The following is a 21,585-nucleotide window of genomic DNA, read 5'->3' as shown; positions in this document are numbered from 1 at the left end:
TGTCAGTGGGAGCTATTTGAGCAAAATAGCAGAGACTGTTCCTCAATTGCACATTCTAGACACTGTTGGGTGGGGGGGGGGGGGGAAATGTGTTCCATTTAGCACATATTAGGTAAACTGAAGCATGTTAAATACAGGCTGAAAATAATCTCAAAAGGCCGGAAAAGTGACCTGTAAGCCTTCGGTTGTACAAACATTGCCTCGTGAGAGTAGATCCTGAGATCTGAATCATGGCTGGGGAGGAAAGTACACGTGTAAGGGCACCCTTCCCATCTAGAGAGACATGGAATCGACCTTGGCTCCAGACAGCACTGTGTCTGAGAGCTCATCATTATTCACTGTAGATAAAGATCTCTGACTTTTCCCTCTTTTTTTCACATGAAGTTGCACAGTGACCTCATTCTAAGCCCAGCGACCCACAGCAGATTAGTAAACTCACTCTATAGCCAGATCTGCCCAAATCCATTTTCTTTTTTCTTTTCCAAGTATCCAGTTTTCCAGACATTCTTCATCCTATTGGCCTGGACTTGGTGTGTGTTCATTCTCATGGACTCTGGGTTATAGATGTATCACACTTCTGAGATGTGATTCTCCGGATGGGAACATACCCAAGGAAGATAGAGATACCCTTCTCTGACTTAAACTGCTTGCAAATTCCAGGGCAGCATCTGCCTATTTATCCTTTATAAGGGATAAATCACATCTTCTGCAAATACAAATGTTCTCATCATTACCAGCTGAGACAGGAAGAGGGGGGTAACTCGTTCCCTGCATGCCTATTATAGGGTAATGTCTTTGACAGACTGCTTGAGTACCATAGTGAATAGGTATCATAGAAATAAAAGGACCAAATCAGGTGTGAGAGGAACTACATCTAAGCAGAATGGCTTTCAAAGATCTTGCCTTCTATGGTCCTTGCAAGCATTCATCCTCCTTGTTTCACTGGAGAATATAACTCTTCCCGCATATCAGGCCAAGAACATGGGGTCTACCAGCCTTCCTGGGTTTTGAGTTGTCTGCTTCATGGTTAGGCCAGCGGGAGGAGCCACGCATGTGAATTCACCAAGCCTGCAGGTGCATCTAATATCCTGTGCTGGACACCTCCCATTGCTCAATAATGCTTAGGGCTTTCTGTTGTTTTTCTCATCCAGGTCTTTGGAAACATAAAATTAGATGAGGAGAGTCACATCAACCGGCACAACAACTTCCGGAGTTTCTTTGGGTCCCTTATGCTACTCTTCAGGTACCTGGATCCGTAACTGTGGTGGCTGGAGCTCTCCTGCGAGAGAGAGACAGTCGGCCTGCCTCTTCCGCCCGTTCCCCTTTGTCTCTGCTCACTCTGCTCCTATGAGGATAGACAGTGGGATGGGGGCGGAAGTGGGGGCAGGACCTCCGAAAAACTGCTCCGATGACTTGACTTTAGAACGTTTCCTCCACATCTTTGACTCAGTAGTCGATTTGCAAAATGCAGTTTCAGCACGTCCTCCAGGGCTTTGAGAGGGGGAAGGCGAGGATGGATTGCAGGCCAGATTCCATTTAAGGGCTGAAACCACGGATGACCAGATTTACGTGGGGTCTTAGAGAGTCCCACTGCCCTCTCTACCACTGTCAACAGAAGATGGAGAGGCAGTGGGTGAGGTGGCAGAGCCCAAGAGAGACCTCACTGGCACTCTCCATCGCACTCGAAGGAGGCTGAGCGTAAGACGAGCCTAGATGGGTGAGTCGGGGAGAGTGCTGAGGAGAGGTTAGGACACGCAGACCTGCTGCTACTAACCGAGTTGTCTTTTGGGCTCAGGAGTGCCACGGGCGAGGCCTGGCAGGAGATAATGCTGTCGTGCCTCGGGGAGAAGGGCTGTGAGCCTGACACCACCGCACCATCGGGGCAGAGCGAGAGTGAGCGCTGTGGCACCGACCTGGCCTACGTGTACTTCGTCTCCTTCATCTTCTTCTGTTCCTTCTTGGTGAGCGGCAGTGTGATCTTGGCTTGAGATGTGGCCCAGTCCCCGCCTCTGATAAATAGGCGAGAGGTTTCCCTCGGTGTACGTTCCACCACAAGCCCCAGCCCATGTTGAGAAATAGGTCCTCCTCGAGGAGGCTCTTGGAGGCCAGGGTGGGTGACTTTCCAAGGCTGAGAGATGTCTCTGCTGCTTCTAGGCGAGGACTGTGTGAGAAGAGCTAATTCGGGGAGTAGGTAGGGTTCAGTGAATAGAGTATTGAATATCACGTTGAATCAGTTGTGACCCAGAGTAAATCTTTCTCTTCTGTATCTCTAGTGTTTTATCTCACAAGCAAGGCTCAGAATCTTTTCTCTCTCTTTTGGAGACCTTTGAGCTGTTTGAGAAAACGTACTTTGAAACTGTAAGGGGATAGCATTAATCAGAGTAGGACTATGACAATATACAATGTAATAGATGCGGTTCTCTCTTATGTCACTACGTTTGGTGACAGTTGGCCAGCTTGATAGACATGAAAGGATATGACTGCTTTGGGCATTAGTAAATATTGAGTAATATACGTGGCACACGCCCACCTATAAAATAGTGAGAAGCCCTAGGTGCCTTCTTAATTCTTTCTCTGGGAGAAAACATGACTCGGCATGGCAGCATCCAGAAACCTCTACCCTGCACAGTCACACAAGCGGTGATAAAGAGAATAATGGGCGAGGTGCTACCAGATCACTGAAAGGGTCAGTCTGGCATTTCTGGCCACCCTGATGTCCCTCAGCTCGGCTTCACTGCTGATGCCACCGGCTACAGAAAAAATCTAAAACTAAAGCAATGCCACTTAAAAGTGGTCAGCTTCAGGGCTGGGAATCCCAAAGTGAATTGTTTGGTGTCCAGGAATTTCTACCTCTTTAAAGTGATCCCAAGGGGACTTGCCATGTGTCCAGCTGTTGGGTGTGGGGAAGTGGCTAACAAACGGACTGGTAAGGGTAGTGGGCAGGCCGATGTAGCAGGGGTTGAACTGACCGGAGACTTGGGGAGCCCACATTGGCGTTGTTGCTGTTCTAGCCTTGGCCAAGGCACCTTCCCATTTGTGGCTTCTGTAAAATGGGAAGAAAAAGTACTTGCTGATAAGAGTATTATCAGTATAGTGAGCTGATACATGTGTTCCTTCTCATGGATGTGAAAGGTTTTTTGATGAAAAAAGAACAGAAAATATTATCTTACTTAGAAATAGGGAAGTATAATCTATAATGAAAATAACTGCAAGGAAATTTAGAATGATGGTATAAATTGGAGTTTTTTTGTTTATTCATTCCTGTATTCAGCACTTTCGGCACATTTTTATTGAGTGGCCATTAAAAGGCTCACACTGAGCTAGACACTGGGGTGAAGCCATCAGTGAGTTTCAGTGCATCCGTCACCTAGAACTGAAAGTTGAAACTCATACAGGAGTATCAGCGCTTATCATAGGGGGAAGTGGAGCATATAGAAGGCCATGCAGACATCTCCATTTTATCCTACATCATTTAAGCGTTTAATAAATATTTTAAAAGAAACCAAAGATATAACTGGAAAATTAATTAGCGACTATAAAGGTACTTTTAGAATTTTGAGATGGAGGCTACTGCATAATTCACATGAATGTTATTTTTATAGAGGCTATATTCAGTATGAGATGATCTGCTTTCAAATCTCAGCCCTACACTGACCACTGACTCTGTGACCTTGGGCAAGTCACACAGCTTCTCAACTCAAGCCAACCACTCTAGAAAGATTTACCGATGCATTGGGACGTGCCCGGCTATGTGCTTGGAGCTAAAGAACACAGATGTGTATAGGAAGCACTTATGTCCTTGAAAGCCTGGTGGTAATTAAACCTGCTTCACAAAAGGTTAGAGCAAGCATTAAACGTATGGTAGGTGTGAATACGCACACAACGCTATAGAAGACTATGCAAATGTAAAGCAATAATAATACAAATAGTTTTTGTTAACATTAATAATAGGTATCCGGAAAGGAGTGTAAAGAAAATGTGTGGATACAGTCGGCCCTATCTGCGGGTTCTGCATCCGTGAGTTCAACCAACCTCAGATTGAAAATGCTAAAAAAAAAAAAAAAATTCCAGAAAGTTCCAAAATCCAAAACTTGAACTTGCGGCATACCAGCAACTATTTACGTAGCATTTACATTGTATTAGGAATTATAAGCAATCTAGAGATGATTTAAAGTATGCAGGAGGATATGCATAGGTTATATGCAAATACTACACCATTTTTTTTTTTTTGGCTGCGCCGCATGGCTTGCGGGATCTTAGTCCCCACAACCAGGGATCGAACCCGGGCTCCCGCAGTGAAAGCGCCAAGTCTTAACCATTGGACCACAAGAGAATTCCTAATACTATACCATTTTACATAAGGGACTTGAGCATCTGCACATTTTAGTATCTGGGAAGGTCCTGGAACTAATTCCCAGCAGATACCGAGGGATGATTGTATATGGAAACCCCTTTATAACCCAGACAGTGATTGAATAAATTCACTGTGGCTCCAGTCACAGTGACAGAAAGAAAAGTCCATGCTAGGATTAGGTTCAGCTGCTTGAAGCGGAGCTCCTCAAATAACAGTAGCTTCACCAAGAGGGATGTTTATTTTCCTGGCATGTTAGTGAAGCCTGGAAGAAGGCAGTGAGTCTGGTTACGGTGGCTCCACAGAGTGGCTGGTGCCCCAGACCCCGTCCCTCTTTTTGCTCCCACACTTCCAAGGAGTGTCCCTCAGCCTCATGGTAAGAGGACGGCTGGATTCCAGGCATCCACTTCCATTCTAGGCAGTAGAATGAAGGAAGGAAGGGAAGGGAGAGAGGAGGGAGGAAGGAAGAGAAGAGACTGGTTATTAGGATGCAGCCAGCAGTCTCTGTTGCAGAGAAGACTCCCAGCAACTCCATCCTGCAGACTTTCTCTTTATCCTGTGTATCCTGTCTGCATATCTGGCACCTCCACCCACCCAGCCACTTAACCTGGGAATCAGCAGCAGAGGCTCCTATTCGCTCACCTCCACAGCCAATTCATCTCTGTCAGGCAAGTTTCTTTCACTTGCAAGTGGCAGAAAGTCCAGCTGCATCCAACCTAAGCAAAAAGGGATTTTATCGGCTCATATAAATGAAGAGTCTGGCAGGACAGGCTTAAGCAAGCTTGATCTGGGGCTCAGATGACATCCCCAGGACGAGGTTTCCGTCTTTATTGACAGATCTCTTCCTCAGGCTTCTCCATGTGAGCTCTTTTCTCCAACACCTCCAGTCCTTGGCTCCAAGACGGCTGTAGCAGCAGCTGTATACCTCATTCCCCACATATTCAAGGCCAGCAAGGAAGAACAAGTCTCTTGCTCAGAATATTCAATGCCATTTTCTTGGCCTTGATTGGCTCACTAGTCACTGTAGCCCAGGGGGATGGGATTCAATGGCTGGTTGAGGCCTGGGTCATGGTGGTGCCCCACTAAACCATATTAACTGGGAATAGGTAAGGGGTGTGTCCCCAGGAGACCGGAAGTACAGTATATGTGTTCTGGATGGCCAAGAAACAACAAAGAACTGCTGTTCACTCTGGTCGAGGCCTGTTGAGTCCACCTCCTTAAACTCTCTATCCAGGCTGCCATCCTGGCACTGGCTTGGTTCAGGAGCATTGCAAAACTCTCCCCCTGGTCTCCTGCCCACCTTCCGCACCCTCCACATTGCGACCAAGTGTTCTTTCTGAATGCATATAGCCCTTGGTCTCTCTCCTAGTTTAAACCCCTTTAGGGGTTCCTGTTGCTTCCTGTATAATCTGGATAAGATTATATAGAGCTCCACAAGCTATAGCCCACAAGCCAAATCCAGTTTACCACTTGTTTTTCTATGGCCCATGAGCTAGTAATGATTTTTACATTTTTCAATAGTTGAGAAAAAAAATCAAAAGATGAATAATATTTCATGACATGAAAATTATATGTAATTCGAACCCATACTCCTTTTTGTCCCTGCTGTACATGCTTCTTTCATGGCTCTTAAAAAAATATGTAACATTTGTATGTTTCCAACACATCACAGTCTCTGCTAAATACTAAATGTCTTTAAGAATACTCAAGTAACAACATCTAGTGAACGCCTGCTGTGCCTTAAGCAACGAGCTAGTTATGGAAATGTATCTCGGACCAGACCTTTCTTAACTCCCACCCCCAGCACCTGGAGCTCTGTCTGGAACATAGTAGGTGCACAATAAACGTTGTTGAACAAATAAGCAGGAGAACAGGGTCTTGGAAGCACTTAAGAGCCGTGAACAGCTTCAAGTTGCCGCACAGTGAGCCCTTCATCCGCTCTAAGGCATCCCACCAGTTCTCTCACTGGCCGCTTTGGGGAGCAAGGGTTGGGGAGGGAGGCTGGAAGGGGGGCTTGGTGTCGGGCCTTGACTTCCTCTAGCCTTTGAGAACATGTTGCTGCTGCTACTCCCTCTGCTGCTGCACTAACAGTTAAAGAAATTTAATAGATAACAAAAGCGACTGAGGAGTACTTTGCAAATATAAAGTGGCATAGGAAAGTGAAATCATAATGCACGCAGAATGACGTGTAGTTCAGTCGTGAAAATGCTGCGTTGCCTTCAGCAGGATCAACAGTGCTTTGGTTAGGAGCTTCAGCCTTACAAACTTCTGAATTCTTTATTTGCCTTGAAGCCTGTTTTTCTGCTTTGGGTTTCTCCTAACTCCTCTTCTCCCCCTTGCCCTCCAGATGCTCAACCTGTTCGTGGCCGTCATCATGGACAACTTTGAGTACCTGACTCGGGACTCATCCATCCTGGGGCCTCACCACCTGGACGAGTTTGTCCGTGTCTGGGCAGAGTATGACAGAGCGGCATGGTGCGTAGGCCTCTCGGCGCCCCCCGTGAGGCCCATATCAAGGGCCTCTGGAGTTCTCAAGGAAGAGGTTGGAATTGGAGCCACCCATGCTTGCCTGTTAGAGAAGGAGAGGAGATTCCTCTTGGTTGTGGCCCGTGGAAGAGGCCAGGTCCTCAGACTGGCTCTGGCATCAAGCCAGTTATGGACCACTTAGCTTCTTTATCTTCCTTTTCCCTCTCTTTCCTTCTGTGACAGGCTTTTCCCTTTCTTTGCCTATCTCAGTACACAGTCTGCACCTCAGAGTGTTTGAGTCAGTCCCTAGAGGAGCTTCCAAAATGGTTAGTGGACTCTGAGTCACCAGGGGGGTTGACAAGGGTTTTTGGGGCCAGCTGGACATCTGACCACCATGGTCAGTGACATTAGTCTTTTCTCTCTCTCATCCCTCTCAAAAGGTACAGTTTCAGATAACTCTGAAATTATATAAAAAAGCAAGCAAGTTATTCTTCTAACTGACTGCTTAAATACTTGTGGATTTTTATTGCATGGAACTGAGTTAAATGGCAGAAATTTGCGGGGATGACCTCCCTAGGTCTTTTTCACTTTCCGATAGTTCTCAAGTGATATTGTGCCTTCTGGACTTTAAAGCAGAGGCTGGCAAACTATAACCCATGGGCTAAATGTGGCTCACTGTCTGTTTTTGCAAATAAAGTTTTATTGGAGCACAGCCATGCTCATTTATGTACTGTCTCTGGCTGCTTTCACACTACAAGGCAGAGCTGCATATTGTGACAAAGACAGCATGGCCCCCAAATTCAAAAATATTTATTATCTGACCCTTTACTTAAAAAGTTTGCTAATCCCTGATTTAGAGTTCAAAGGCAGCCTTTTGGTCGTCACAGTTGAAGACAGGGTAAGAGTGCTGTGAGCGCTCACTCCATGGGAACTTTTCTGTCCGAAGTCATCTTAGTTTTAGGATCTTATCTCGCCAATCTATCCATTCTGGTCCCCCTCTGAAAATACTACAAGAAATTCCATCCTTCATGGGAATGGACCACGTTGCTTCCACCTGGAACTACTTCATAATCTAAGACTCTTCCCAAATCTGTCCTCCTATGAGGCTTGTTGAACTTGGGTCACTTCTTTAGATGTTGAAATAATGAATCAGAATTCCTCTTCCCCTCAGTAATTATTAATGACTTAGCACAGAGTTCTCTAAATCCATTTCTGTTACAATGGCTGAGCAATGGCTTTTACTTTCTGGGCCTTCTTTCTAGTAGGATAGGCTGCTTAGAATGCAGTGGGCACTGTGTTACAGGGGAATGCAGCCAGGCCTGTATCTTGTCAGCTCTGTGGCCTTGGACAAGTCACTCAACCACTCTGAGCTTCCACAGTTGTTGTATAATAGTGGTAATGATCCTACCTACCTTGAAGGCTGGTTGTGAAGATTATATTAAATCATGTATGTAACTATTGTTATAATTAATTACCACATGGGAAAGAAAATATGAAAAATTGGTGTCTGTAAAGCTGGATGGCCATGGGATCGGGATACCAAGAAGGGACCTCTTCACTCACCTGAGAGAGGAGAAAGCAGCTGCTAGCAAAGGAGTTCATTGCTCACCTAGCCTCACTCAGGAGCCCTTGGCTCTCAGAAACCCCAGCTTTTTGGGGTTCACATTATTTTCGGACCCAAGTGCCTTGGGCATTAAACATGCTGCTCCCCAGTTCTTCCATCTGCTGGGAAGAACAATTCCACGAGAACTAATCATGAGACTCAGACACATGAGCTGTGAAAGAGCAAAAAGACCAAGGAGAACCTCTTGTGTCTACTTTGAAATTCACAGCGTAACTTGTCCTGGTTATAGTTTTACTGGCCTTCTCTATGAGATGAGAGGGGAAACAAACCAAGATAAAGTAAGCCAATGTCTTCAAAAAGGAGACAGGTTGCAGAGCACATCAGCCTGTAGACAGCAGGACCAACTCACCCACGTCCCATCCACAATAAGAAACAAAAGAACACATGGTAAAATGAACCTCCCCTCAAGGGTCAAGAGACTTGGAAGTACGGCTGAGCTGCTATTTGGAAGAAGAGGAGGAATCAACAGCAAAATCAAGAAAAGATTAGGAAGAGTGACACTGGGGCAAAGTTGTAGTCTCGACATCACTGGCGAGGATTGGATGCTTGGAGGTGGAGAATGTGTGCTTATAATTTCCGGTGGAAACCCTGGTCTGTACCAGGATGTGTCCAGACCCTCAGATCCCTGGCCGTTGCTGACTTGTTCTGGCCCCTGAGGGAGCAGATGCTTTAGCCACTGAAAATGAATCAACTGTTGAGTCTGCCCTTTACACAGGAAATCAGAATTCTCTAGCAGGCTCTGTGAAAGGGGAGTGATAAGATAGGTCACAGTGTTCCTGGAATTCTGACTGGATCTGACCAAGCTGCCTATGGGCTGGGTTGCAGGAGCAGGGCTGGCAGGAGAGCATTTCGGCTCCCTTGCAGGCTGCTTTCTGAGCACAGATCCCGGCAGGCTCCAGCCAAATTGAGAAGAGTTTGCCCAAGCAGAACTCGGGGAAAAATCTGCCACAAAGAGAAGCAAAGCCCTTTGCAAATTCCCTCATGCCAACGGTGCTCCTTGCTAATTAGCCTAATGGGAAATTTCTTTCTCACAGTCTGTAGAAGGAGGCTGACTTTCCCACTGCCCTGACAAGCGGGTCTGAGTAACTGACTGTAATCAGTGTCTGCGAAAAGCAAAGGGTTCTGCGGTCTGCTTCACGGCAGCCTGGTGTCCGCTGTTGGTGGCAGTCAGAGGTATTTGTGAATTGGTGGGCTTTGTTCTTAGAGGCCTAGCTGGAGCCAGGCTCCGTTTTCTGCATCTGGCCAGGTATAGGCCCAACAGATATCTCTGGGTGCTCGTGGCCACTAGGCATTGAACGAGCTCTGATTCCTTAGAAAATTCGAGGCAGTGCATTTTGCAGTGATGGTTCTCTGATACTTACCATGCTGTTTGCAAGGTGGTGGTTCTCTGATGCTTTTCGTCCTCAGTCTCTCCTAATCTGGCTTTGCCGGGCCCAAGGAAAGAAGCCGCCCTTCCTCTTCCAGCCATCCCCTTCATGGCTAGGCTGTCATTTCTCTCCTACCCTTCTCTGAGTGTCCTATTAACCCACCTCTGCTTCCTTTACAGCGGCAGGATCCCGTATAAGGATATGTACAAATTAGTGCGGGTGATCTCGCCACCTCTGGGCCTGGGAGAGAACTGCCCCTACAGGGTGGCTTGCAAGGTTTGCCTCCGGTCCCCAGCTGTGACCATGACCATGACCGTGACCGGCAGCGGGGTGCAGCCTCCAGCCCCCCTCCTCTCCGTTCTGCTCCACCACCACTGCGCCACATGAGGGAACCTTCATGTTGCTTTCCTTTGAGTTTAAAGAGGTCCAAACCCTCCCAGAACCAGCAGCTGTTTCACAAGGAAGAAGGGCACGTTTTGGGGGGAAGGCGGATAAAAAAAGAGTTAAGGACTTAATAATGGAGGCTGCTTTGACCTCTGTTTTCTTCACATGCACACACTCATTCGTGCACGTATAACACACACATTCTTCTCTCTCTCTTCCTCACTCCACCTTAATCTGTGGATTTAACCAGAAGGACCTCTCCCTCCTCCAGAGAATGCAGAAATCTTTTGAATCCAGCAGGGAGTTCTGGTTTCATTTCCCTGGAGACAGAGAGCCTCCTTTTAGCAAACTAGTAGCACCATCCCATATACGGTGTAGAAAAGTGTGATTCTAGCCATGCCTATCTCTGCCCAGCTCTGGATAGTTTGGCCACAAGCGATTATAAAAGCTGTAGGACAAAAGGGAGGTGAGAAATAATTTTAAAATGAGGACAGGAGGGGAGGATAAGTCAAGAAGGCAAAGAGGATAGAGTCGGTGGGAGAATTTACTAGCTCAGAGGGTCTGGGAAGGTCTCAGCAGAGGACGAAGGGCTCGGAGCAGATTTCTTGCCTGAGGGTCCTGCCATGTACTGTTGGAGGCACCGAGGGCTCTGTCGTAACTGCCGAGTCACTGTTTGTTGGTGAGACCAAGGACGTTGTTCAGGGGCACACAGGACCTCCCTCTCCACCCAGCCCCTCTCCAAGGCCAAGCCCACTAGATAAGGAAGTCTCTCCTGGTGTTACAGGAGGGAAGCGCGGGCTCCCGGGGGCGTAGCACAGTCTGGCAGCTGGAAGACGACTTAGGCCCAGGAAGATGCCAGGCTGGGCGATGGGAAGGAGCTGGCCTGGGCTGGTGACAAGTGATTCCCATATTCAGGAGGCCGAACAGCTGCCTCTGCAGAGACTCTTTAAACTCCACCCTGGTGAAACCTGCAGCCGCATGTGGGAGAGCCGGGGAGGGCAGCATGGCATGCGAGATGCTCTTCCTCCTCCTGGTTTTGTTTCTTCTGTGCCCAGCATGCCGTCGCCACCGGGGCATGCCGGGGCACAAAGAGCACTCTTGCCACCAGAGCCAGGTGGAAGCAACGGGCCGACTCTGAGCAGCAGCCGTAGCGCAAGCCGCCGTCTCCTGCTGCACTCACACCACAGAGGGGGATACACGATGCTCCGCCTGCGGGTTCAGAGCAGGACAAAGGCCTGACTTCCAGGCCAGCACCCCCGTCCCCAGCCGGGGCCAGAAATCCTAACCCACGGCTGGAACACCGTCTATCTGGTTTATACCACTCTCACACAGCCCTGGGAATTGAAGACAAGCTTGTGTTGTATGCGGGATGGATGGGTGAACAGAGAGGTAGGGTGATGCTCATCCTGGAGGAGACAACTGGTCCCTGTGACAGCCGCGCAGAGAGACCAAAGGTTGCTGCCACGTTCCCGGGTCTGTGTTGGGTGTGCTATAAATCCGCACCAGGATGGAGACACGTGTATGACTTGCCTTGATTAACGGGTTTCCTGTTCTTTTCCTGTTTGTCCATTTTGTTTCGTTTTTCTTCTCCTGTTTTCTGTACTCTTTTGTTTGTGTGTTTTGGCTCCCCGGGAATGCCTGTTCTCCTCTCCTCCCTGTCTGCATCCTTGCCCTGCCACCCCGCCCCCATCCCCACTCACCACCCCGCCATGAGCAGTGGCCGCATCCATTACACTGAGATGTATGAAATGCTGACTCTCATGTCACCACCGCTAGGCCTCGGCAAGAGATGTCCCTCCAAGGTGGCATATAAGGTAGACCACCTCTTCCTTTGTTCTGGGCTAGTGGCCAGCAGGAAATGGGCGCCAGCTGTGGGGAGGTCAGAACGTGGGGAGGAAGCCGGGCTGGGGAGGGAGAGGAGGGAACCAAGGAAAAAAGGAATGATGAGATGAAAAGGTCATGAAGCTTCACAGAAGGATGAAGTCCTGAATCGATACACAAGGTGGTGTGTAAGACTATTCGACGTGGTTTTTTTTTTAATGTTATTCTGTTGCTACAAGTGTGTGGCTCCTTTTGAGTGGGTTACTAGAAAGGAAGTGTTAAGCAGCATGTTTCCTTCTAGAGAAGGCAGAGTGGTGGGCTGTGGAATAGCATATATGGGCAAGAAGAAAGCCTACAGCAAGACAGCTATCAGAGCTTATTTAAAAAAATCTTCAATCAGATAAGCTAAGGAAATAATGCAGAAATTCCTCTAAACATGGTTCAAGAAGAAATTTTTAGGAGAGAGGAAAACTCTTAACAAATTTCTTCCTCCATGACGTAGGGAGGAATGATGGCATGGTTCCTTCTAGGTACCAGAAAAGAAAGAGGAACAACCACCTCCATCCCATGATATATGATGAAGGATGCAGCTCCCTTCCCCATTAGCCCAGCTACCCATTTTTCCTGGCAATTCAAAGGAAAGGGTAATGATGGACACAAGTTGCATTCAGCATTAGATTTGCCTTCTCGGCATGACTGAGCTATGGGTGGCTTCCCCTCAGCTTGCTTAGGACAGCATTGTACATTGGGAGTCAACTGCCATTGGCATGCTCAGAGCCTTGGGGCCTGAACTTGTTCTCCACAATGAATAATAGTTACTGTTAATTCCCCATTGCTGTTCAGACTGACCCAGAACTCTGGAGCTCTTTCATTCACCTAGGAATACAACCTAGCAATGTCTCCACTTCTCTAGAAGCCTAAAGAAGTGAGAGAGAGATGGAAGTCAGATACAAACAAGAAACTGGCCTTACACTCCAAGACACCGTGTTTGTGACATCACATTAAGCAAGATGTTCCAGTGGAGTTTTAGAAACCCTGTCTTGGGAAGAAACACTTGCCTTCCTGCTAGGCTGGTGGTTCTGTTGGAGGACCTTCTCCTGCTGCTACCTCCAAGTTTAAAGCTCCAGAGAGCATCTCATTGGAATTGTGGGGGGGGACCCATTAGGGACCCTTATCCACCCCACTACATGGCTCCTCCTTTGCAGCTTAGGGGCTGGCATCCTTTTTGCTCATGATTCCACATCTAACGGTACCAGGTGGTGGAATGTGGCCCTAAGTTCTTTGAATTTCTGGGGTGAAGCTCAGTGGGAGAAGGGATGGTGGGGACTGGAGGAAAAGTTAATTCCAAAAGCAAGATACTCTCTGGAAAGTGGATTTGGCCATTTCAGTTTGATCCCCTTCCTTTGGGTGAGGGGAACAAGGCCTGCCCACTCTGCTCCTGCCTTGGTCACCCTTCTCTTCTCTGCTCTCCCCAGCCCTCTTCCCCTAGACCTTGTTTGCACTCTCCCACTTTTCCATTCTGCTCCACTTCATCTTTTGGATAAGCTGGACTTCTGCATGTTCAACCATGTGCTGGCAAATTTCATCTTTTAAAGACTCAAAAAGGGGGCATCAGGATGCATCTTTCAAGTCAGATAAGCAAAGCAAAATCTCCCCCATGTGAGTTTTGGGGGTATTCATGGGACAAGTGGAATTGTAGAGCAGCCCTGAAACAGGGAATGGAGTCACCTCACAGAGCTGACTCCTTTCCCTGAGCCACTGCTTTTAGGAATCCCTATTAAAGACATTCTTAGGACTGTGGAGGAGTCCTACAGAATGATTAGTCCCTCTTCCCTTGGAATTTGGCATCATTCCCTAGAAATAAACAAAGCAAAACAAAACAGCAGCCAATGAGCCTTAAGTGAGAAGCAGGGAGAGGGCAGGACTGGGACAGGGGACGGGGGAATCCTTGCCCTTCTTTTTTGTCTCTGCACTTGACCTCTGCACTTCTCCTCCCTTCTCACCAAGGTTTCTCTCGATATATTTTTTTCCTCCTGCTGTGTCTTTTCTCTCTTTCACACAGAGGTTAGTCCTGATGAATATGCCAGTGGCTGAGGACATGACTGTCCACTTCACTTCCACGCTTATGGCTCTGATCCGGACAGCTCTGGACATTAAAATCGCCAAAGGTCAGTAAGCTTAGGAAGGAAAAAGATTCTGAAACAACTCACGCAGGGTGGCGCAGGATGGAAATGTTTGACCTTTCATTCATCTGATGATGCAGTGACCTGGAGATCCAATAGTAGGGTCCCTGTTTCACCTCTGAGCTACAATAACTATAATATTTGCCCTTTCTTCTTGGTGAAATGAATGGTTTGATAATCACTAAGCCTCCTTTTGACTTCAACAGTATGTGATCTTTGGTGTCTGGCACATAGTAGGCATTTTAGAAATATTTGTTGATTGAACAAACGAGTTTTAATTCAGTTCCTTTTTTTTTTTTTTTTTTCCTTATGTGGTGCCTTTATCAACTTGGAAGGCTTCTGTGGCAGGTGCTTTCATGGCAGTATCTTGTTCCTCTTGATTTCTAATTCAGTGGTTTAGGAAAGAAAGGGTTTACTACTTCCAGATGGGCCTCCAGCTTCCTGCTCTTGCCTGACCCAAATCTTTTTTAAAATCAGGTCACTCAGACTCTGGAGTCAGATCGCTGGAAGAACTGATACACGTATAAAGGCAGAGGAGGCTGGCTCGTGGCTCTCTGCATTTCCCCTTCTGATATATTGAGCAGCTGGGAGCCTCTGCAAATGAATGAGGAGGCTGATCTTGGTCCCAGGGCCTCAGCTCTCTGTGACAGGATATCCCTGAGTCACTGAAAACGGGAGCCAAAATGTGTTCTGCTTCTTCAGCAGAAAGACCCAGTATTGCAAGATCCACTGTCACTAAGTACCAAGATCCCCTCTGAGAATATGAGGTGCCATGCTGACTCAGCTCCTGCCCCACCTCCTCCCTCCGTCCTTGTTATTTCTGTGTCTGTTCTGTTTTTGCTATTAATAAATTTATCTTCCCCTAGGTGGTGCAGACAGGCAGCAGCTAGACTCAGAGCTACAGAAGGAGACCCTGGCCATCTGGCCTCACCTGTCCCAGAAGATGTTAGATCTGCTTGTGCCCATGCCCAAAGGTGTGGGGTCTCCTCCAGGGTATCCTTGTCACTGTGGGCCCAGCACTCCAAGACCACACCTTTGGGGGGAACACAGAACGATCAAAGAGATAAGGGAAGGGTGCTCTTTTATTCTTAGGAAACAAAAATCCCTCACTTCTCAAGTTCCTTTTGTCATTAATTGAAAACAGTTTTTTTTTTTTTACTGAAGTATAGTTGATTTACAGTGTTGTGTTAAATTCTGCTATATAGCAAAGTGACTCAATTATATACATAAATATATTCTTTTTTATATTCTTTTCCATTATGGTTTATCCCAGGATATTGAATATAGTTCCCTGTGCTATACTAACCTTGTTGTTTATCCATCCTATATGTAACAGTTTGCATCTACTAATCCCAAACTCCCAATCCTTCCCTCCTCCACCCTCCCTCCCCCTTGGCAACCACAAGTCTGTTCTTTATGTCTGTAAGTCTGTTTCCATTTCGTGCCATATTTTAGAGTCCACATATAAGTGACATCATATGTTATTTGTCTTTCTCTTTCTGACTTACTTCACTTAGTATGATAATCCCTAGTTGCATCCTTGTTGCTGCAAATGGCATTATTTTCTTCTTTTTTATGGCTGAGTAGTATTCCACTGTATATATGTACCACAGCTTCTTTATCCATTCATCTGTTGATGGACATTTAGGTTGCTTCCATGGCTTGGCTATTGTGAATAGTGCTGCTATGAACACTGAGGTGTGTGTATCTTTTTGAATTAGAGTTTTGTCTGGATATATGCCCAGGAGTGGGATTGCCAGATCACATGGTGGTTCTAGTTTCAGTTTTCTGAGGAACCTCTACACTGGAAAACGGTTTCTTAAGATAGGTCACTGTGGTTGTGGATGAAACTTCTTGGCTACATAGCTCTGTCCTTCCACATAACACAGTTCAGCAAACCTTCAAGCCGTTGGGGAAAAGGTGGTGTTACTAAGAGATGGAAACCTAGACCATTCTGGGGGTGGGGAGGTGCTTACCAATGTGTTGCACATCATTGGTAACATCACCCTCCCTGGGTGGCCGTGGAAGCTCTCTGAGGTTAGACATGGGGACCTATTCACTCTGTAGCCTCAGTGCCTGGCACAGATGGAACCCTCAATAAATGTTGGATGGGTGGGTGGCCGAAGGGGCAAACCTGCTTCCTAGGTGTCCTGACTCTCCCCCCACCGTCTTCTCCCTGTTCCCCTCCATGCCACACTTGTGTCTTCAGCCTCCGACCTGACTGTGGGCAAAATCTATGCAGCAATGATGATCATGGACTACTATAAACAGAGCAAGATGAAGAAGCAGAGGCAGCAGCTGGAGGAACAGGTGAAGGTCAAGGACAGCGTGGTGGGTGGGTGGGCCCCTGAAGGGACAGGTCTGTGCATCCCTGGGGCACAGTGCCCTGCAAGTGCTTAGAAGCAGAGGTCAGGCTTTGCAGGGTCCAGGAACCTCCCTAGGATCAAGGGATTAGAAACCCAGTGGGGCAGAGGTTCAGATAGTCAAACAGGGTATCAGTCATATTCCTGTTTTACTCAAATGGTATTTTGCCCCCACAGTCATTTGAGTTCCTTTTTCCTCCTTTCCACTTTTAACACAGAAAAACGCACCCATGTTCCAGCGGATGGAGCCGTCATCTCTGCCTCAGGAGATCATTGCTAATGCCAAAGCCCTGCCTTATCTCCAGCAGGACCCTGGTTCAGGCCTGTGAGTATAACCAGAGGGTCCATGACTCCCCTGCTTGCATTATCACGTGTGCCATCGGGCAGACCCAGAAACTCATTGCCTAGAAGTGCCTGAGCTAATACTAACGCTGAGGTGCATGGAGATCGCCTCTGAGGGTGAGAAGACAACATGTTGTAGCTTAAGATGGTCATTCAGCAGGGGTAATAGAAAAGCAGACTGAGCGTGTCTGGTGCTATGGCCAGCTCGAGAGACAGGGAGCGCTGTGAATGGACAAAGGAAGAAAGGGGCTGTGTTAGTATCATCACTTTAGAGTGAACTCAGAGAGGTTCACTAAGTGGCCCAAAGCCATATGGCCGGTAGGAAGCTGAACTGGACTTTAAGTCAGTTACTTCCAAGCCCAGAGTCTTCCCACTACACTGTGTTGTCTGTAATGAACAAAAAGAACCTTAAATCAGGCAAAACAATTTTTTGTTAATTTTCTATATTGAAAGTGGAAACAAAACCCTAATTAAGGAATGTGCCAATTCTTCCGAGTTGTAAGCCTTAGCCCCAATGTGGTCATTCGCCATAAAGGATCTAATGTAATATACATACTTCATTTTAATGCTTTCTTTCTCTCATCACAAGTGATGTACCCAAAGGGTCCCTCTACCCAACGTAAATGGCTTGTGGTCGTTGGTTATGATTAGTGACTTTTTTCCAGTCTAGCTCTCGTGGAACCAATAAATCACTAAATATCACAACTTCAGTCATTGTCAGAGGAGTGAAATCCCAGGCTTAGGAATGAGCCCTCAGTCAGAATACCATTTGGAATCTCTCACACCATAAATTTCTTTCTGCCTGTGCTGTGTTGGAGACCTGTTTTTGAAAAGCATTGTTTTCAAAGGTCCCAATCCAACGCATTTGGAAAAGAAGAAAAACGACCAAGGCCGTCGGTCATTTTTACAAAACATGTGAGGTGTTAAAGTAGCAGGTATGGATTCTCCTGTCTACAAAAAAACAAGTGCATGTTGATCTTTGGTCTGTGCAGGCAGGTGGTCAAGAGGTATGATTAGAGTACTAGGACTACCTCCTTGGAAGAGTTTACAGTGTTTTTCAAGGGTCTTTGGCTTAGAAATAGAGGACACCCTCCACCATCTAGATCTGTTTTAGCCACAATTTGCTGTACAGATTAACTCCCATCATTGGACTATTCCAGCCTCTCTCCCATATGTTTATTAATTCATTTACTCATTGATTTGACCAATATTTACTGAGAGTCAATGTGACTGACCCCCAACACTGGCTCAGACACTGGGGATTCAGTCAAGATGATCACAGTCTCCATGGACACAGTTCTTAAAAAAGAAAGAAATTACAAGAGTGATAAAGGTTAAAATGTGGAAGGGTAGGCTACTGTGACTCCGTGTAAAGGAAGCAACTCACGTAGGATTTGAGGACGCTTCCCTGAGGAAGTAACATTTGAGCGAGACTCAAAAGCAAGCACTTCAAGAGGTGAAATAAACTATGGTAAGTAAGTTTAAGGAACCTAAGAACTGTCATGATGGTTGGAGCACAGAGATATCAGGGGATGTGGCAGGTGATGGATTTGGAGGGGCCAGGATGTAGAGATACAGAAGTTTACAGGCAGGATACAGAAGTTTAGTGTCATCCAAGGATAATGGGTGACATGATCATCAGAGTGACATGATCAGGTTTGGGCTTTCCAAAGATCATTCTTTAATCCAATGTGGGCTCAGTGGATTGGAGGGAAGCAGTTCGAGAGATGATAGAACACCATTTAGTACGTGGCTGCAATTGTGAATATTATGAGACTGTGGCTTGGAATAACAGGATAGAAATGGGGAGAGAGAATCAGACTTGAGAGGCGATTAATACACAGAACGGATAGGATTTGGTGATTGATTTGCTACATGGTGTGAAGGACAGGGAGGAATCCAAGATGACCCTCGGGTTTCTGGTTTGAGCTTCTAGGTGGATGTCGGTCCATTTCCTGAAACGGAGATGCTGGTGGAGCAGCAGGCTGGTTCTTTGGAACCATCTGTGTTTCTAGAGCCCTGAATTGTTCAAGTAGAGATTGCTTTGCTGGTAGCGTGGTGAACATGACAGGTCTCCTCTCTCATTGAGCTTCCAGCTGGTAGAAAAACAAACATGAAACAGAATTATCAGAAAGAAAAAAACTTGTCACGTTTGATGATTTAATCACAGTTCTGGTGAGTGCTAGGATGGGAAAAAAATGCATTATGACCTGAGTGCATGTGAGAGAGACCTCTGACGAGTTTATCAGGTAAGGTTTCCTTAAGGAAGTGACTTCTTTTAAGAAGAATTTTGAAGGATGAATTCAAAAAAGAGTTTGCAAGGGACCGGGTGTTTGAGAAGCATCCTGCACTCTGGGAACAGCCTTTATTCAAGTCCTGAGGCAGAAAGAAGCCTGGCACATTCAACCAACTGAGAGAGCCCAGCATGTTGGAATTCAGGGAATAAGGGAAAGTAATGCAAGAGGAGGGTGGCCAGGTAGGAAGTGGGTCATGAAAGAGGCCTCTGGACTCTCTCCTAATAACCATGAGAAGCCAGACAAGGTTTTCAAAGTAAGAGGTTACTCAGGGTTCAAATTCTTCCAAGTCTATAAGGTTGTTCAGTGCTTTTAAGTGTCCTCTCGACCTATTGGGGATCCTGGAGTTACTCATTTTCTGTAGGACAAAAGGGGGCCCATTTCCTACAGAGCAGTGCTTATCTTGTTTCCCATGGTTCTCAGGCCAAGGCACACAGAAGAAGATGATTGACATTTAAGCAGTCGTTTAAATAGCAGACTGCTCTCTAGCAGTTGTAAAAATTCAGCTAAAGCCCTCACTAGCAGCAAGGGGACAGGTTGGGTGAAAAGTCCGCTCTTCAGATTTTCCCCTATGATCCCAGTCTAATGGATTATTTTTCAGTAACTGGCAATCCTTGCTTAGGTCTCAGATTTTCCACTGGATTCACAGTCATTAGCAGCAGACTCTGCAGTGGCTCTCTCTCTCTGGAGAAGATGGGACACTGGCAGAGACGGTGTCCCATCTCTCCCTCCTAATTCCACACCCACTGAGGGAGCTGCTGCCCCAGTAGCACTGACCACTTTCCTCTTCCCGTGATCAGGAAGCTGAGTCTGCATGCTGGCTTAGGTCAAAGAGAAACTGTTACTGTACTAGTAGCAATGAGTGGCAGCAGCAGCCAAATTCTCAGGAAAGATTGGCTGCCTCTTTTTTTTCTCCTACCCAGCCCAGTGGATCCCACTGGCTGAGGGTGTCTTTCAGGTACCAAACCGTGGTTTAATAACAGGCACACTGCAACAGCTCTCCATGCTTTTCATTCAGAGGCCCCTAAACACTTGGCCAACTCTGCCCCTATCCTTTTACCTCATCACCATTGAAGCATCCTCCTACATAGCCATCGACCCAGACGTTGTCACCTCTTTCACCTCTTCTGAAATCGTTCCATTCAGTTCATATGCCAACAGACAGTGTCTGGTACAGAGCAGTCCTTCAGTAAATGTTCATGGCGTTGGATTGTTTGGTTTGGCCGGGGATGTTGGCACAATAAAACCATATTCTTACTGAGAGTGGAGGAAATTTTTTAAAAGACCATGACTGCTTAATATTTAAACAAACTGTTCACTGTTTAAACTATGGCATTTTTCTGCCGAATGGAGAAACTGAGCAGAAACAGGTTTACAATCTAGCATTGGTCTTCCATATGGCTGAGTGTGACAAATGATGTCATTTGTCATAAATATGCTAGTCGCCAGCAAAATGATGAATGGTTCCAAATGCAGGTTGAAAACAGTGGTTCCTCTTTTCCAATGCTTTTTTTAAAAATTTTCTATTCTAGGGCTAGCCACCTGTAAGTTACCAGGCTTGCAAGGCAGCCAAGGCTAAAGGGTATTGCCCTTGCTGGGAAGGAAGTCTTGTCTGGGTGGGAATTGGTAATGACAACTACGTCATGACTGTTTCTCTCTCTCTCATGCACACATTACCTCTGAACTTGGCATTGCTTTGCAGGAGTGGCCGGAGTGGATACCCTTCGATGAGTCCACTCTCCCCGCAGGAAATATTCCAGTTGGCCTGTATGGACCCAGCTGATGATGGACAATTCCAGGAACAGCAATCTCTGGTGAATGAATGAGTTACATGACCTCAAAAATACTTCCTTGGTTTCCCGATCCCTCCCACTCTCATTTTCAAATTTTATTCCATAGCCTTGCTCCATCAGAAAAAAAACCTTTCTGGTAGTCCAACCAATTACCCTGAAAGTTTCCTGCCATCTCCTCTTTCATAGATGAGTTTCTCATGTTCTTTGACAAATGCTCCCGCTTCAGGTTTTACAACCCCAGAGGCGAGGCTCCTTACCTGCTTCAGGAACTTATAATGCTTCAGGCCAAGCCCTCTTAATTTATGCCCCTGGGCATCAAATGGAGAAGCAGAAGTCACAAATGAAATCTTGCCTTTGAGAGGGAGCCTTAGGATGAATCATCATAAGAATGAATGGCACAATGGATGACAGATGGAACTTTAGATTTTGATAAGACAAAGCTAAAATGGGACTCCCAGAGATGATGGACTTTACTATTAGTTCAGGAGCCATGAGATCAAGTTCCCTCTGGAGCTTAGAATTAAAGTCCAGGTGGTTATTGGTCTGGAAAGAAAAAGGGTAAAACCCAACCTTTGCAACAGTCTATATAGACAGCTT

At 46.6% G+C, this 21,585-nt stretch overlaps 1 protein-coding gene across 1 annotated transcript in view; it reads left to right on the top strand.

Annotated features, from left to right (window-relative positions):
* The window catches only part of CACNA1E (calcium voltage-gated channel subunit alpha1 E), a 560,326-nt gene that overhangs the window by 523,440 nt on the left and 15,301 nt on the right, over nt 1–21,585 (top strand). Inside the window, exons 39-47 of the mRNA XM_082473793.1 lie at nt 1,152–1,243; nt 1,796–1,961; nt 6,699–6,826; nt 11,910–12,006; nt 14,076–14,181; nt 15,063–15,170; nt 16,406–16,506; nt 16,778–16,884; nt 20,898–21,009. Coding sequence (XP_082329919.1) covers nt 1,152–1,243; nt 1,796–1,961; nt 6,699–6,826; nt 11,910–12,006; nt 14,076–14,181; nt 15,063–15,170; nt 16,406–16,506; nt 16,778–16,884; nt 20,898–21,009 — 1,017 coding nt within the window. The remainder of the gene's footprint in view (nt 1–1,151; nt 1,244–1,795; nt 1,962–6,698; nt 6,827–11,909; nt 12,007–14,075; nt 14,182–15,062; nt 15,171–16,405; nt 16,507–16,777; nt 16,885–20,897; nt 21,010–21,585) is intronic.

This window comes from Balaenoptera physalus (assembly GCF_965194825.1).
Source record: "Balaenoptera physalus genome assembly, chromosome: 1".
NCBI classification, from domain to species: Eukaryota; Metazoa; Chordata; class Mammalia; order Artiodactyla; family Balaenopteridae; genus Balaenoptera; species Balaenoptera physalus.
The sequence above is the reverse complement of the archived record's forward strand: the minus strand, read 5'-3'. Positions and strand labels throughout refer to the sequence as shown.